The sequence below is a fragment of the Hyperolius riggenbachi genome, chromosome 5 (genome assembly GCF_040937935.1).
Source record: "Hyperolius riggenbachi isolate aHypRig1 chromosome 5, aHypRig1.pri, whole genome shotgun sequence".
NCBI classification, from domain to species: Eukaryota; Metazoa; Chordata; class Amphibia; order Anura; family Hyperoliidae; genus Hyperolius; species Hyperolius riggenbachi.
Genome location: NC_090650.1, coordinates 370,451,872 through 370,468,875, shown reverse-complemented (window position 1 = coordinate 370,468,875; position 17,004 = coordinate 370,451,872). Strand labels below are relative to the sequence as shown.

The 17,004-nt window shown below is 44.9% G+C and overlaps 2 protein-coding genes across 6 annotated transcripts in view; one reads left to right on the top strand and one right to left on the bottom strand.

Moving 5' to 3' along the window:
- Positions 1 to 418: 418 nt before the first annotated feature.
- MRPL53 (mitochondrial ribosomal protein L53) lies at positions 419 to 9,357 on the bottom strand. Its single transcript, XM_068234849.1, has 3 exons — positions 9,223 to 9,357; positions 5,456 to 5,568; positions 419 to 770 (listed from the first exon to the last, which is right to left on the bottom strand). Exons 1-3 carry the CDS (start codon positions 9,315 to 9,317, stop codon positions 640 to 642), a joined length of 339 nt encoding a protein of 112 aa, XP_068090950.1. The 5' UTR covers positions 9,318 to 9,357; the 3' UTR covers positions 419 to 639.
- Positions 9,358 to 9,535: 178 nt separating this feature from the next.
- Positions 9,536 to 17,004, top strand: part of PAG1 (phosphoprotein membrane anchor with glycosphingolipid microdomains 1) — a 359,982-nt gene continuing 352,513 nt past the window's right edge. For 4 of the 5 annotated variants that reach the window (XM_068237537.1, XM_068237534.1, XM_068237545.1 and 1 more), the window contains exon 1: positions 9,544 to 9,559. The gene's annotated coding sequence lies outside the window, so the exon portion shown is untranslated. Of the gene's footprint in view, positions 9,560 to 17,004 lie in introns of all 5 variants that reach the window. The other variant, XM_068237539.1, reaches the window with a different exon arrangement.

The following is a 17,004-nucleotide window of genomic DNA, read 5'->3' as shown; positions in this document are numbered from 1 at the left end:
TCCCCAGCCCCATCTGCACGGATCGCTCATACGCCGTCCTCAGTCTTCTGTACCGGGTCCCAAAAGTTCGGCCAGTCTGAGCAAGCGCAGTGCACTCTTTCCGGCATAGAATAGTACTGCGCCTGCCGTACCGGAGCTGGAGAAGGCTGAGGACGGCGGCATGGAAGCGATCCGTACAGATGGGGCTTGAGGAAGCCCGAGGTATGTATAAAACTTTGAATATAGTACGTCTCTGGTTTCTGTTAATTGACTCATGTCTGACGTATATTTATACAAACATCTTGACTATATTACAGCAAATATAAAAAAATAATCAAATGGATATTTTTTCTTGACAAAAGTGAAGGTAGTCCCTGGTTTTACTTTAATGCACCTGTTCTACTTATCCGGCGGTAAAGATAAACTCTGGACATATCAGCACATTGATATTAAGATTTATTTATAAAAGTAAATATAACATAATACAATTCTGCTGACGTAGTTACTTCCCTCTTTGGCAAGGAACATAATGTTGAAGTCAGCCTTGAACTCCCTATAAACTGAGAGGCATCATGTAATAAATAGGTGGGAGGGTCCCTTTGAGTCATACTGGAGTCCTCAGGTCAGGAACGCAATGAATGAACACAGATTGAGCGCAATCTACTTCTTGGTGGAGTCCTTGGTGGCGTCCTTCAGCTGCGGGTCTTTGGCGTCACAGAAAGAGCTCAGTTTTTGCAGCATTTCTCTAGCAGTCACATTGGCAGATTTAATAAACAATCTATCACCATCAACTGGAAAAAAAAATAAAATACAACATTAGCACTGCAGCCTTGCTCCGCAGCATCCTGCGATTTTGCGTCTGTCCCTTCCATGATGCCAGCATTCAGTCATGTAAGCGTATGAGCTGCCTTTAAAGAGACACTGAAGCGAAAAAAAAATTATGATTTGTATGTGTAGTACAGCTAAGAAATAAAACATTAAGATCAGATACATCAGTCTAATTGTTTCCAGTACAGGAAGAGTTAAGAAACTCCAGTTATCTCTATGCAAAAAAGCCATTCATTTATACGACTTTCAAAAGTCGTGGAGAGGGCTGTCTTCTGACTTTTATTATCTCAACTGTTTACTTTTTCTCTGCCAGAGGAGAGGTCATTAGTTCACAGACTGCTCTGAAAGAATCATTTTGAATGCTGAGTATTGTGTAATCTGCAGATATTAGAGAATGATGCAATGTTAGAAAAAACACCATATACCTGAAAATAAAAATATGAGAATATTTTCTTTGCTGCTAATCTTCTAGTAATTATTCATGGTAGACAACCAATTCATTATATCATATATATTTTTTCGCTTCAGTGTCTCTTTAAATATCATCCAGCTTGTGCAACAGAAAATATTTACCCCACACACACCTCATCAACAGTTCATCCCGCCCCACTCCAGTAGAGACTTACAACTTGTCAGTAGTGAAGGGGCTAAACACTGCCACTGCCCAGATCCATAGCCTTAATGGCCGCTCCATGCCGACCTGGCTTCCGGCAAGAGCATTCAGAGGGAGCGTGTCATATCTCCTTCCTAGTCATCTGACTCTGTGAGCTGGAGCCCCCCAGGCGTACATTTGAATACGGCGCTGGTAGACTTGGGCGCAGGATCCAGCTGTTAAATGGCTGGTCCTGCTTCTGCACAAGTCCGGGGCGTTTTAATTACTATTCCCCCTCCAGGCCGACATGGATAGTGGGGGAATGAAATAATTCGGCTTCCAGCGATTGCTGGAGGCCGAATTATTGTGTTTTTTAAACAACTTCGGCTCCGTCTTCTGACGGAGCCGACCTTCCTCACTGAGCGCCGCTATAGACTGATTCCCATTACAGTCTATGGCGGCGCTGGCTGCGCCCAAAGCTAGCAGCGCTGAAAAGCACTGCTCCGCCCCCCAGCACCGATCCCTCTGGCCAGACACAGTCACGAAGGAGACCCCAGCCCCTAGGCCACGCCACCTGATACATGCCTCTTTGCTGCTGCACACCTTTAGGCCTTGTTCACATCTGCAATCGCCGACGCCAGCGTTTTGCGTTTCTGTGAGTGATTTTTTTTTTTAATGCCTCCCAGCACTTACCTGCCCGCTACGATTTTTTGTAAAGCACTTTTCTAAGCGCTTTTGCAGAACGATTTGTTTTTTTTCACTTCTTGACGCAAGTCAGGAAGTTAACTCTTTGACCCGGAAAAGAATAAATACAATGTATTCTCAAAAGCGCTCCGAAAGCATTTTGCGATTTCCCTATACTTTCCATTAAGGCAGATCACCCCAAAACTGGTACAGGCAGCACTTTGGTTAAAACGGATCGTAATCGAACCGCTCAGATGTGAACACTGTTATAGGGAATCATTGCACAAGCGCTTTTAGCAAGATTTTGAAAATCACTGGTGGTTAAAGGGAACCGAAACTGAGAAGGATATGGATTTTTCCTCTTAAAATAATACCAGTTGCCTGACTCTTCTGCTGATCCTGTGTCTCTAATACTTTCAGAAACAGCCCCTCAACAAGCATGTAGATCAGGTGCTCTGACTGAAGTCAGACTGAATTAGCTGCATGCTTGTTTCAGGTGTGTGATTCAGCCACTACCTTGGTCAATGAGATCAGCAGGACTGCCAGGCAACCGGTATTGTTTAACAGGAAACATCCATATCCCTCTCAGTTAACCTCCTTAGCAGTAACCGATTGATGACTCCTTTAAGCAAAGCTAGGCTAGCTACATGATTTAAAAAATTTAAAAAAAATAGTGCTGCACTGCCTCCCTGGTGGATTTAATTGACCGCCAGGGAGGTTAAAGGGAACCTTAACTGAGAGTGACATGGATGTTTCCTGTTAAACAATACCAGTTGCCTGGCAGTCCAGCTGATCTCTGTGGCTGCAATAGTGGCTGAATCACACCCTGAAACAAGCATGCAGCTAATCCAGTCTGACTTCAGTCAGAGCACCTGATCTGCATGCTTGTTCAGGGGCTGTGGCTAAAAGTATTAGAGACACAGGATCAGCAGGCGATTCAGGCAACTGGTATTATTTTAAAAGGAGAAATCCTTATCCTTCTCAGTTTAGGTTCCCTTTAAAAAAAAAAAAAAAAAAAAAAAAGCCAAACACGCCTTAGTGTGAACAAGAATGGACAAGAACTGACCTAAATGTAAGTTCCTGTAGCTGGATTATATACATGCTGCCATTAAGTAAGCAAAATCTTTTGTGGCGTGGGACACAGACTTCTAAGGCTGGAAGAAGCCCCAGGTAAGTAAAGATGCATTCTTTGTTTGGGAGGCCTCATGTATCCTTTAAAGCAGAAGGGTCAGCCATACTATGCCAGGAAAAAAACACCACATATATAAAGTAGATAAATACGTGCTCTATTTACATAAAACATGTATTGTACAGACCACATTTTGATTTTAGTGAATTTTATATAATAAAATGGAGAATTCTGTTCCTGTCAGTCTCCATATCTTTTTCCCACAGTCTGAAGCTACCATAAATCCTGATGTCATTTCCTCCTTTAGTGTTCCTCCAATCTGCTGTGTCATTCTGGCTTGCTCTCTAACCTCCTATGAACACAGGATTACATTTAACCCAAGCCTATCATACTGCAGCGTGCTCAGCCCAATCAGAGAGGAGCATGAATACCAGGGGTGGGGGGGGGGGGAGAGTGGCAAGCTTTCCTCTCTATCTGTCTTCGTCAGCGGCGAGAGAATAGTGCCTGGGTAACTGAGATAAGATAATTACAGCAGAGACATTTCTGAATAGATTGGAGAGCTTGCACTGCAGGGTGAGATTCCTGGCACCATTATAAACATGCTGCAGTGTTTAAATGGAATTTGATTTTGTGGCTGACAATCCCTCTTTAAAAATGAGTCATCAATCAAAACAAGCCCCCCTCTACTTATCTGGGGCATCCTCCAGCCGCTTGCAGATCACAGGTTCCAAGCTCCGCGCTTAGCCGTTGGCCTGGTGTCCCCGCCGATGCAGAGGCCGACCTCGAGGTCATCCTTACTGCCCCTGCATGAAGTGCCACTGTCAATCAAATCCATATTGTCCACAGAGCACTGCGAAGGCGCAGAACTACCGCGGACAACGTGGACTTGACTGACAGCGGCGATTACGCAGGCGCACTAGAGGAGGTCTGCACCAGAGCAGATCCCGGGGCGGCAGCTGCGAGCAGAGCGGTTAGTGTGGGACATGTCAGCTTGTTTTGATTGATGACTCCTTTAAGCAAAGAATTTTGTACAAAATTACACATGATAAATTCAACATTTGGTTTAACTTAAAGAGAATCTGTAACGTTAAAACGTCCCCTGGGGGGTACTCACCTCGGATGGGGGAAGCCTCAGGATCCTAATGAGGCTTCCCACGCCGTCTGCCGTCCCTCGGGGGTCTCGCTGTAGCCCTCCGTACAGCGGTGACGTAATATTTACCTTTGCAGGCTCCTGCGCAGGCGCTCTGGCTGCTTTCGCTCCGAAGGAGGCGGAAATACCCGATCTCAGTCGGGTCCGCTCTACTGCGCAGGCGCAAGTCTCCGGCGCCTGCGCAGTAGAGCGGACCCGACTGAGATCGGGTATTTCCGCCTCCTTCGGAGCGAAAGCAGCCACAGCGCCCCCGCTGGAGCCTGCAAAGGTAAATATTGAATTGAACAGTCGGCACAGTCGCCGGCTGTTCGGAGGGCTGCAGCGAGACCTCCGTGGGACAGAGGACGGCGTGGGAAGCCTCATTAGGATCCTCAGGCTTCCCCCACCCGAGGTGAGTACCCCCCAGGGGATCTTTTTGTCGTTACAGAGTCTCTTTAATGTTTGGTCTGCTGGAAGTTACACTTTTTTTCTTGTATAATTTATTATATTTAGTTGCAGAATTTGTACATGTCTAAAAACACCATGGTGAATGCAAAAAGTGTTTTAGCTCTTCTTTCCCCTCAAGGGCTATACTAGACAAGTCTAGGAGTTTTCTCTGTTACTTTATATGTGCTATAGTTAATCTTGAAATCTCTGGAATGCGCAAAAAAAAAAAAAAACGATTTCCCCGTTCCACAGTATTTTCTGTAATTGTTAAATGATTGCTACTAAAAAAAAAAAAAAAATTACAAAAAGTGGAACTTTCAACAGAGGAACTGAGATACAGTGGGCACTTCTTGACTACACACAAAAGAAAGGAAAAAAAAAAGGCAGATCACAAAAAGAAGAATCTCTTGTGTGACTTTCCAGGGCTGGAGCTGTATGCAGACGCTTCTCTGGTAACGTGTTCAGTTGCTATGCAGGGGGAGAGGAGTATAGGGCAGATGGAGCGGCACTGAACTGTCATGTGGGGAGTACAATACAGATGGATTGCTGGTTTGGGGGGGGGGGGGGGGTTCAGGGCTGCCGTACACACTCTTCTTCTAGTGTGTGTATGAGGCTTAAGAGGGCTACCATTTCCATGTTCTAATCAATATTACATGAGGATACTTACCAAAGGAGATATCTACTACTGGCTCACTCTTGTCATGTCTCACATCTACGGTTATTTCACAATTATTATTAGTGGAGCGGATTTTCTTGGAGTTAATGGCTTCTACGAATTCTCTGTAAATAAAAACAAAATGGGTTATTCAGTAAAACAATGTAAAAAAGCACCATGATAAAATCACCCGCCAACAGTGTTTGCAGCAGGGCTGTGGAGTCGGTACAAAAAAAAAAAAAAAATTAAAAATCACCCGACGCCGACTGCTCAGTTTATGAAACCACCGACTCCAGGTACCCAAAATGGCTCAGACTCCTCAGTCTAGTTTTGACAAAGGCTATGGATTTGGTTCTAAAATCATCCAACTCCAGGTACCCGAAATTGCCCCGAATCCTCGATGCCCTGGTTTACAGCATGGTGCTGACCCAGGGCTCTTTCATACTACAGTGTTGCATTTGCAAAAACATGAAGACTTTTTCTAGACGCATATGCCTATGTTCTGCATTTTAGGGCTTTTATCCTCATGCATAGCTAGAGACAGGAAAAAAAGCAATTTTATTTCACGTGCGTTTGGCTGACGATTCTCAGATGGCAATGGCACTACTGTATAATAGTTATCACAGTGACCCTTTTGCTCTAACGCGATTGGATTTTGTCACTAAAGCAAACATACCACAGTGCATGCTGCATTTTTCCTGTACTTGGTTTAAAGTTAATGAGAGCGCAAGAAAATTCATACTAACATACACTAAAGGTGCATACACACATCAGACCATAGTCTTTTGAAAATGAAAGATCACAGACCAATCTTACCACCCTTCATGTAGTATGAGAGCCATACCTTCACAGTCTTTTCTATGGAGCTGAACTCCACATCAGAAAAAAATCTTTGCAAGATGCTGCACACACAGATGCTGTACAGACACAAAAGATCAGTATCTGCAAAAGATCTGTTCCTGCCAAAGATCCGTTCCTGCAAATTGCAATGATAGTCTATGAGATCTGCAGATCCTCATACACACATGATTTAACTGACATTCATCTGCAGACCAAGCAATCATCTGCAGATCTGAAAATCCATCCTGGTGGATCTGATCTGCAGATGAATGTCAGTTAAATCATGTGTGTATGATGATCTGCAGATCTCAGACTATCATTGCAATTTGCAGGAATGGATTCTTGGCAGGAACAGATCTTTTGCAGATACTGATCTTTTGTGTCTGTACAGATCTTTCATTTTCAAAAGACTATGGTCTGATGTGTGTATGTGGCCTTAGGCCTTGTTCACATTATAAAATCGCAAACACTCATAGTGTGAACAAGCCATTAAGCCACTTTCTGTCGGCAGAACGACCGTCCCGCGGGAGAGTCTGACGGACCCACCGTTTGTAAAAATACGGCGTGTGTACGCTCTTTGACTCATAGCTCATAGGCAGTTGCTAACCAGGGCTGTGGAGTCGGTCCAAAAATCCACCGACTCCGACTCCTCAGTTTAGGATTCCACCGACTCCGACTCCTCTAATTTGCATATTACAATTTTGTTGATTAAAAGTATGTAACATGAAATTGGTCTCATAACTGCCAACGCTTAGAAATTTTACAAGACAACTGAAGTGAGAAGGAGATGTAGACTACTATATTTATTCCCTTTAGACTAAAACTAGTCCTTCGTAATAGTACTTGTAAAAGGTACAAATCGGAACAAAGAACATCTATCAGGCCCTAGGCAATGTAAGTGTGGGTACATGTAAGAATGATGTGCAGGTACTCTGCAGGGGAATGAGGAGATTGTAAACAGACAACACCTCTGTGTTCAATGTGCACAGCATTCTCAGTGGATTCCCTGCAGCTCTGTGGGGAGTGCATATGTAGAGTATAGTACTACTGTGTAACAAAGTAAACCTGAGACAGATGAAATTAAAGTTTTATACATACCTGGGGCTTCCTCCAGCCGCCTTCAGGATAATCAGTCCCTCGTTGTCCTCCTCCACCACCTGGATCTTCTGCTATGAGTCCAGGTACTTGAGCCAGTCTGGCGTAGTGCGCATGAACACACTCCACCGCTAGGAGCATACTACACCTGTGCAGCACTATTGCGCAGGTGCAGAATGTTCCTGGCTGTGGGAGTGGCATGCGGCCGGACTGCGCTGACTGGCTGAATTACCAGGACTCATAGCAGAAGATCTGGGTGGTGGAGGACAGTGAGGGACTGATTAGCCTGAAGGGGGCTGGAGGAAGCCCCAGGTATGTATAAAACTTTACTTTTCATCCGTCTCAGGTACCCTTTAATTTGTAGTCACCAAACCAAATTTTAATAACATATCAAATTATTTGATTTCATCAGCAAAGGGAGTGCATACATTTGCATAAATCAGCATCAGTGCAGAATTATTTCCATCTCATTGACCATCTCTATTAGTGACACAGCTACACATCAGGCTTTATTCTTACAGCATAGATGTTATTTAGTATATATAAGCGATTCCTGTGTACACATCATATATACAGTCACAATCAGATATGTATATCTGACCTTAAAAATACGGGGACTGCTTTATTGAAGCAGCACAAGTAACTAATTTTGATTGGTTTATTTCATTTTTGTGGACTAAGCACAGCTATTACTGTATATATACATTATTTTTAATGACTATTATCTGAGAAATAGAACATTTTATCATATTTTCTATTTTAATTACAGTTACAAATTCATTAGGAGTCGGAGTCGGTGCATTTTTTCCCGACTCCGACTCCAGGTACCCAAAATTGCCCGACTCCGACTCCACAGCCCTGTTGCTAACAAAGCAATTCAATATTACTTTCAATTTTGGAAGCAAGTCTAATTCTGGAGAACCAGCAGGAAACCTCATAGACCAGTGATGGCTAACCTTGGCACTACAGCTGTGGCAGAACTACAAGTGCCATGAGGCATTGCAATACTCTGACAGCTTTAAGCATAACTCGGGAAGGCAGAGGCATGATGAGATTTGTAGTTTTGTCACAGCTGGAGTGCCAAGGTTAGCCATCACTGTCACTGACCAATGGCCATTTGCTGCTGGCAACAATTCAATCACAACCACCAGGACCCTCAACCGCTGGGCATGGCTACCGCCTATATTCACAACTTTTTAAAGAGGAACTGTAGTGTAAATAACATAATGGATAATATTCATTTATAGATCATTTAGTCAGTGTTTGCCCATTGTAGAATGTTTTCTCTCCCTGATTTACATTCTGAAATTGTTCACAGACGGCCACAGCTTTAGCGCTGTCAGGTGATCACTGATCTGTACGGAATGTTTGTTACTGAGAATTCTATGCACAGAGGGAGCCACTGCTTGCTTGGCAGTTGGAAAAAGCCGTTATTTCCCACAATGCAAGGAGGCTCAAAGAAAACTGTCAGGACCATGGTTATGACATCACACTGTGGGAGGAGTTTCACCACAATATCAACCATCAAGACTTCCCTGATGATCTATTCGAGAAAAGGTAAAGATTTCTTGTGGGTATCAGCTACTGTTTGGGATGAAGTTCAATCCTTGGTTAAATTTCTTCTTTAAAAATTGCCACAAGCAGGTAGCAGTCTTCGGTATTCTCAAGTAATGTAGCTCCAAATGTCCCCCTGGAGATTACATTGTAACAAATTGATTCTGAGCAGCTCCAAAGACTCCTGCATGAAAGAGTGACAAGACGTCCAGCGCTGACTGGGAGGGACAATGATGTGCAGGAGGAATAGGACTGTAAATGATACCCTTTCTACACCTCCTCATCCTCACCTGGTGGAACTCACGTTGGATTCAAAAGGACACAGGCTGACAGCTATAGACCTCACTGGCTTCAGCATCAGCCGAATGCCCTTGGCCGCCGCCATGATTCTCTCAGAGCTCGTTCAGTAAAACGACCAATCAACGCAATCAGCGCAAACCTGACATTTACAACAACCAACCAGAGCGAAGACTGGAAACATCGGAACCCCGCCCTCTTCGCGTCTGTAGTACTTCCCGAAGCAGAGCATGCCGGGGAATGTAGTCCTGAGAGTGCACGTAGTAGCTTGTGGTAGTTGTAGTGTCAGAGAGGAAACAGACAAGTAGTACTGGAACTTGTTCACCTCAGGTGAGAGCTTAGCACGACCTCTCATTCCTCCTTCCATGCAGCTATTACAAATCCCTCCAAATATCCCACACGTCTGTGCTATGAAAGGGATCATTGCAGCTATTGTACAGATTAGGTTTTTATTTTTTAAACTTACTTTATATGCGTTTGAAATATAGAATTCACTGTAGGGATGTAATACGATAATAATAAGATGCAAATAATTTAGAGTTGATGCATGATTATGCAAACATTTAATGCAAATGTATGTAACTTGAAAAAGAGTCGGGTTCGATTGGTCCATTTTCAAACTGCATACATTTGCATATACCCGAATGTACTAGGAATTGTTTGCATTTAGTAGGCTATCTCTAGTTGTCTCCCATTGTGCTTCCTTTTTAATGATAGTGGTTGTAACAACAATGGCCAGAAGATGGCATCACTAAATAACAAATGTTTTTCCTTTCTTCCAAGCTAAGGAGAGAGAGGCCTTGTACAGTATTATATACAGTATAACAAGAGAAGGTGTCAGGTTCCTTGTTCTCGCAAGGCGCAAAGCAATTCACTGCGGTTTTGCTCCTAGGCTACATGCATTTTTATTTTCTTTGGGCGCTGCTTTTTTATGCATGCAGAAAGCTTTTTGAAAACATTTGTATGTTAACACTATGCTAAAAAAAACAGAAATATAATTTACACTTGAAAAACATGCAGAGAAACTCACACAAAAAAGCAAACTCACATCACTTGCATTCTCAAACACTTTGGGCGTGCGCCTAGAAACAATGGATCCGCTGCATGCTTGTTCAGGGGCTGTGGCTAAAACTATTAGGGCTGGTGCACAGCAAGAGCACTTTAGTGCGTTTTTAAAAACGATAGCACTTTGAAAAGCGCTTTGCTAATGTATTTGTATGGGATGGATCACACCAGAGCGATGTGATTTTTCTTTTCCCCAAGTGCAAACGCATTTCCTGCAGCATTTTGGAGGTGATTACACCTCAATGTTAAGTACAGGAAAAAAGGAAAAATCGCTTGGAAACAAACAGAGCATTTTTCCTAGCTTTTTTTTTTTTTTTTTTTTGCTAAAGCTGATCTCTTCCAGGTCAAAGTGTAGAAGAAGGATGAAATCACTGCACAAAATGCTCCAAAAATCGCAAAAATAGAAAATTCTAGGTACATGCCTGGAATCGCTTTTAAAAATCACTTCAAAAAACACTCAGCGTTTGTGATTACGCTAGCGATTTTTGGTGTGCACTGGCCCTTAGAGGCAGAGGATTAGCAGGACAGCCAGGCAACCGGTATTGCTTAAAAGGAAATAAATATTGCAGCCTCCATAGACCTCTCACTACAGTTGTCCTTTAAGCACACCTCTTCTTTCAAGATAGCCGCGATCCCAGGACTTTGTGGCATGCATACACTTGAAACGCATTCAGCAATAGTCATGCCCAAGAGTATATGTGTTCTGAGCATGCCCTGTATGTTCTCTCGTTGTATGTTCACTACAAAGAATCCGACAATTTGAGGAGAGAGATTGGATATGCGTGACAGATGGAGGAGCTCAGCCTCTTCCTGTCTCTCAGGAATCAACATTTAAGTACATCGTCAGAGTAAATTTTGAATCCTGTGATAGTTACCTGAGAATCCTTGTCCTGTGAAGCCATTCTGAAAGACCCCGCATCACCCAACTTCTGGTGCTTGGCCCCGCCTCCCTCTCTTCACGTAAAAAAATGCCCGGCTAATTACTGCAGTAAGGGCTCGTTTCCTTACAACACGATTTTTGGGGGGCTTCAGCCCGCCGCAATCCCATTAAGTAATGAATGGGATCACAAGCCCCCCCAACCCTCACCCCCGACGCGAGTGACACGCAATCCAGAGCCACAGGGCTCTGCGCTCTAATGGAAACGAGCCTTAAGGCCTCATTCACACTAATGCGCTTCGGTCCGCTTTTCAGCAACATGTATCAATCTGTAAGATTGATGTGCTGATAAAAAGCAGGCAGAAGCAGGCCCAGGACTCCTTTCCATATAGTGCGCTTTTAGGCATGCTTATGGAAACACGATCGCAGCCTCCATAGACGTCCATGGACTACACTGGCTGCTGTTTCCATTCATGCTTGGCAATTCAGCGCTGAATCGCCACACATGGTTAGCTGCATTTAGGGACGCTTCAGCCAACAATTCCATTCAGTAATGAATGGGATCACAAGTCCCGCCCCCCGCTGGGAGTGACATGCAGCGCAGAGCCACAGGGCTTTGCGCTGCATTTCCACTAAGCAATGCAGAGCCGTGCACTCAGCACAGCACTGCATTGCGTTTAACTCCCGGGGCAGAGCTTGCGATCATTTCTCTGCCTGAAAGAGTTAATTTTAAGGTATGCAAGTGGCTGACTCAGTCCTGACTCAGACAGGAAGTGACTACAGTGTGACCCTCACTAAGGCCCAGTGCACACCAAAACCGCTAGCAGATCCGCAATACGCTAGCGGTTTTGGGAGCTGATTTCAGAGCGATTCTAGGTAAGTTTAGAGAGGTTTTCTAAACATACCTAGCGGTTTTGCGTGCGTTTTTGTGTAGCAGATTACACATATTGTTACAGTAAAAGCTGTTACAGAACAGCTACTGTAACAAAAATGCCTGGCAAACCGCTCTGAACTAGCGTTTTTCAGAGCGGTTTGCGGTTTTCTTATACTTTACATTGAGAACGAAACGCTTCCGAAAACCGCAAACGCGCAGCAGGAGGCGCGTTTGTGGCTTGGCAAAAAACGCAAACCACCGGTGTGCACCATCCCATTGCAATACATTAGACAAGCATTTTTAGAGGCGGATGCGGCCGGCGGATCGCTCCAAAAACCGCTCGGTGTGCACTGGGCCTGATAAGAAATTCCAACTATAAAACACTTTCCTAGCAGAAAATGGCTTCTGAGAGCAAGAAATCGGTAAAAAGGGGGAATTTCTTATCAGTGAGGGTCACACTGTAGTCACTTCCTGTCTGAGTCAGGACTGAGTCAGCCACTTACATACCTGATATTTAACTCTTTCAGGCAGAGAAATAAAAAAAAGGAACACAGCATAGTTATTTGTGTGCTAGGCACTGTACATACACATGTCTATCGCATTTTGTCACATTTCAGTTCGGATTTCCTTTAAAGGGAAGGTTCAGGGAGGGTGGGTAAAAAATAAAAATCAAATTCCACTTACCTGGGGCTTCCTCCAGCCCGTGGCTGGCAGGAGGTGCCCTCGCCGCTGCTCCGCAGGCTCCCGGTGGTCTCCGGTGGCGCGCCCGACCTGGCCAGGCCGGCTGCCAGGTCGGGCTCTTCTGCTCTCCAAGGCCCGGAACTTCTGCGTCCCACGCCGGCGCTCTGACGTCATCGGACGTCCTCCGGGCTCTACTGCGCATGCGCAGAACTACTGCGCATGCGCAGTAGAGCACGGAGGACGTCCGATGACGTCAGAGCGCCGGCGTGGGACGCAGAAGTACCAGGACTTGGAGCGCAGAAGAGCCCGACCTGGCAGCCGGCCTGGCCAGGTCGGGCGCGCCACCGGAGACCACCGGGAGCCTGCGGAGCGGCGGCGAGGGCACCTCCTGCCTGCCACGGGCTGGAGGAAGCCCCAGGTAAGTGGAATTTGATTTTTATTTTTTACCCACCTTCCCTTTAACCTGCTGGGCGGTCTGGACGAGCACAGCTCGTCCAGTACCGCCGGAGGCTGCCGCTCAGGCCCTGCTGGGCCGATTTGGCTGAAATAAAAAGCAGCACACGCAGCCGGCACTTTGCCAGCCGCGTGTGCTGCCTGATCGCCGCCGCTCTGCGGCGATTCGCCGCGAGCAGCGGCGAAAGAGGGCCCCCCTAGCCGCCTGAGCCCTGCGCAGCCGGAACAAAAAGTTCCGGCCAGCGCTAAGGGCTGGATCGGAGGCGGCTGACGTCACGACGTCGGCTGACGTCGATGACGTCACTCCGCTCGTCGCTATGGCGACGATATAAGCAAAACAAGGAAGGCCGCTCATTGCGGCCTTCCTTGTTTATTCTGGGCGCCGGAGGCGATCGGAAGATCGCCTCCGGAGCGCCCTCTAGTGGGCTTTCATGCAGCCAACTTTCAGTTGGCTGCATGAAATAGTTTTTTTTTTATTAAAAAAAAAACCTCCCGCAGCCTGCCTGGCGATCTTAATAGAACGCCAGGCAGGTTAAAGGACAACTGAAGCAAGAGGGATATGGAGGCTGACCTATTTATTTCCTTTTTAACAATGTACACTGCCTGGCTGTCTCCTCGCATCCTCATAAGTTTGCCTCCGGCAGCAAAAAGTCCAGGACCGGCCCTGGCTGCCAATAATAAATAAATAATCACAGGATACTTTTTGTAAACCAGATTTTCCCAATATTTTGGAATTTTTACAAAATGGAGTAGATATGGGATTAAAATGAAATACTGTACTGTACTGTTAAGGTTCAGGTAGCAGCCTTGTCAGGTTTTTTTTTTTGGATTGTCCAATTTCTTCTTACTCATTGGTTAAAATTTTTTTGAAAGCCATCAAAATAATTTCAGAGTGCCTCCCTGGGATTTGAATATTGTTCTTCATGCTCTTAGGCCTGTTGCACACCGAGCGGTTTTTGAAGCGTTCCACAAACCGCTTCCGCCTGTGAAAACGCTTGGCTAATGTATTTCAATGGGATGGTGCACACCAGCGGTTTGAGGATTTTAGCAAACCGAAAACGTGTCTCCTGCAGCATTTTTGCTGTTTGCAGAAGCGTTTCTGCCTCAATGTAAAGTATAAGAAAAGCTCAAACCGCACTGAAAAACGCCAGATCAGAGCTGTTTTCCAGGCGTTTTTGTTACAGAAGCTGTTCAGTAACAGCTTCACTGTAACAATATTTGTAATCTGCTACACAGAAATGCTCCAAAAAACGCTAGGCATGTTTAGAAAACGTCTCAAAAACATGCCTAGAATCGCTCTGAAAATCTGGTACAAAAACCTCTCGCGTTTTGCAGATCTGCTAGCGGTTTTGGTGTGCACTGGGCCTTACTTATGCTCCATTTGAGTCTAAGCCTCATTAACCACTTGAGTACCAGCACTGGTACAAAAAAACGGGGCTCACTGACGTCATGTCGCACAGACCCACTGCTCTCCCATCACTGAAGCCCACTCGCTCTGCCATCACTTAGTGCAGGAAGCGGATCCTAATGTTAAAAAAAGGATCCGCGTCCCAAAAAATGAAACCACTTGCCGCATTGCAGAGTCTGAACTTTGCACATTTTCCTGGAGTGGATGGGAAAATGTATACAATGAAAGCCTATGAGAACAGACAGTGTTCCTTCTCACTAGGCTAGTTGCACGTTGCCCGTTTCTATCACCGCCGTGATGTAAAAAGTGTCCCACCGCTGTTCGGTCCCCATACACAGCTCAGTGGCCTGCAGAAGCATTGGGATCTCCACTGGGCTACTAAAGACCAATGGGAATACGCAGCAACAGGGAGAATTCTCATTGGGTCATGGTGGACCAATGAAAATTCTCCCTGTTGCTAGGGACAGTTGGCCTAATGCAACCTATGGCGAACCCCATGCTCTTGCCGGCCTCCGGGCAGAATATAGACGGAACAAGCGGCGTCGGGACAGGTGAGCGGCGAGGCGTATGTGGTAAGTGCAGGACATAAGATCTAACCGGATGGGAGAACGTGGAGTGGATGGTGAAATTGCTGCAAGTGGATGCAAAATGGACGGAACACATCCGCCTAGTGCCCTTGTTGTATCAGTCATTAGGAAAGATTCCACCAGAGAACTTCACATCTCATTCTACAAGGGCAGTTTCCTCCTCTTGGGCTGAGTAGTCTTCAGCTTCAATACAACAGATCTGTAAGAGAGCCACTTGGTCAAGTGCACATTCATTCATAAAACATTATAGAATAGATTACATGTTTTGGCCAGTGAAGAGCCATCTTTCAGGAGGATAGTTTTGTCTGCCGTGGTCCCGCCCTAAGGCAGGGGACACATTTGTCTTTCAGTTTTCTGCGCGCGTTTTTCTGTGTAAGTTTTCTGCACACCAAGTGTGTCTCTATGCAGGAAAACGCATGCGTTGTTTCACAGCAGCTGATGTAATTGATAGAGAAAACTGACAAAATGTGCAGCGTCATTATGCAGAATGTCAGTTTTTTTTCTGCACGCGAAAAACATATTAAGTGTGAACTAGCCCATTGATTAACATGAGTTTTTATGTCCAGAAAACGTGCACGAAAACAGTCAAGTGTGTTCCCTGCCTGAATGTTTTCTCTGGAAGGTCTCTGTATCCTGTCGCGAATGACGTAACAGAAGTACACAATTACCCTTTCCTGTAATTGGTTTTCTGTAAGGGCTGGTGCATACCAAGAGCTCCTTTGAGCGCTTTTAAAAATGCCATCGCTTTGAAAAGCGCTTGGCTAATGTATTTGAATGGGGTGGAGCACACCAGAGTGATGCAGCATTTCTGCTGATTTCTGAGGTGATTCAGCCTCAATGTTAAAGAGGAACGCCAACCTAGAATTGAACTTTATCCCAATCAGTAGCTGATACCCCCTTTTACATGAGAAATATAATGCTTTTCACAAACAGACCATCAGGGGGAGCTGTATGACTGATTTTGTGCTGAAACCCCTCCCACAAGAAGCTCTGGGACCGCGGTACTCTGGGCAAACTGCCACAATGTAACAATGTTCACAGACAGGAATTAGCTGTTTACAGCTGTCTCTAACAGCCAAAACAGCTAGGAGCAGCTACATAACCTGCCCACAGTAAAAATGTCACCATGTAATAAATGTCAGAATGTAAATCGGGGAGAGGAAAGATTTTACAATGAGCAAACACTGACTAAATCATTTATACATAATTATGGTAAAAAATGAAACACTTTTTCTACTACATTATTTTCACTGGAGTTCCTCTTTAAGTATAGGAAAGTGGAAAATCGCTCTGAAAAGCGCTAGATCAGAGCGATTTTCCTAGCGTTTTTGTTACAGAAGCTTTTTAGTTACAGCTCTATTGTAACAAACAATAACAAACACTACAACAAAACACTCCAAAAATCGCTAGGCATGATTAGAAAATCGATAGGCACATGCCTAGAATCACCTAGGAAAATTATTTCAAAAAGCGCTAAGCGTTTGCGATAGCCATTCTTGATAGTGGAAAAACCTTCCCTAGGATAGTAAGTACTGTCTCAAGGTAAGGTTATATGCAATGTACTGAGGTATGGGGAGGGGCCTTTTAGATCGCACTCACAGTGGGGCGCTATTGTCCTGTGTTATAAAGTAATTATAAATCAGGATAATGCACTGTAATGTTAAGCCTATGCAACATTCACAGGGCGGCGTTAACGTCGTGTTGTAAATGTTGCGTTATGGTAACTCACTGTTTGCAGTGCGTTACCTCTAAACGCAAATATTAAACAGATACAGAAAGGCATACTTTTCATTGACTGTATGCTCCACTGTATCTAATGTATACCATGGT

Coding starts and splice junctions, on each gene's coding strand:
- MRPL53 (XM_068234849.1), bottom strand. CDS start 9,317: ATGGCGGCGGCCAAGGGCATTCGGCTGATGCTGAAGCCAGTGAGGTCT. Junction 5,569..9,222: donor TCCAACGTGAGTTCCACCAG/GTGAGGATGAGG, acceptor TTTTATTTACAG/AGAATTCGTAGAAGCCATTA. Junction 771..5,455: donor AGTAGTAGATATCTCCTTTG/GTAAGTATCCTC, acceptor TTTTTTTTCCAG/TTGATGGTGATAGATTGTTT.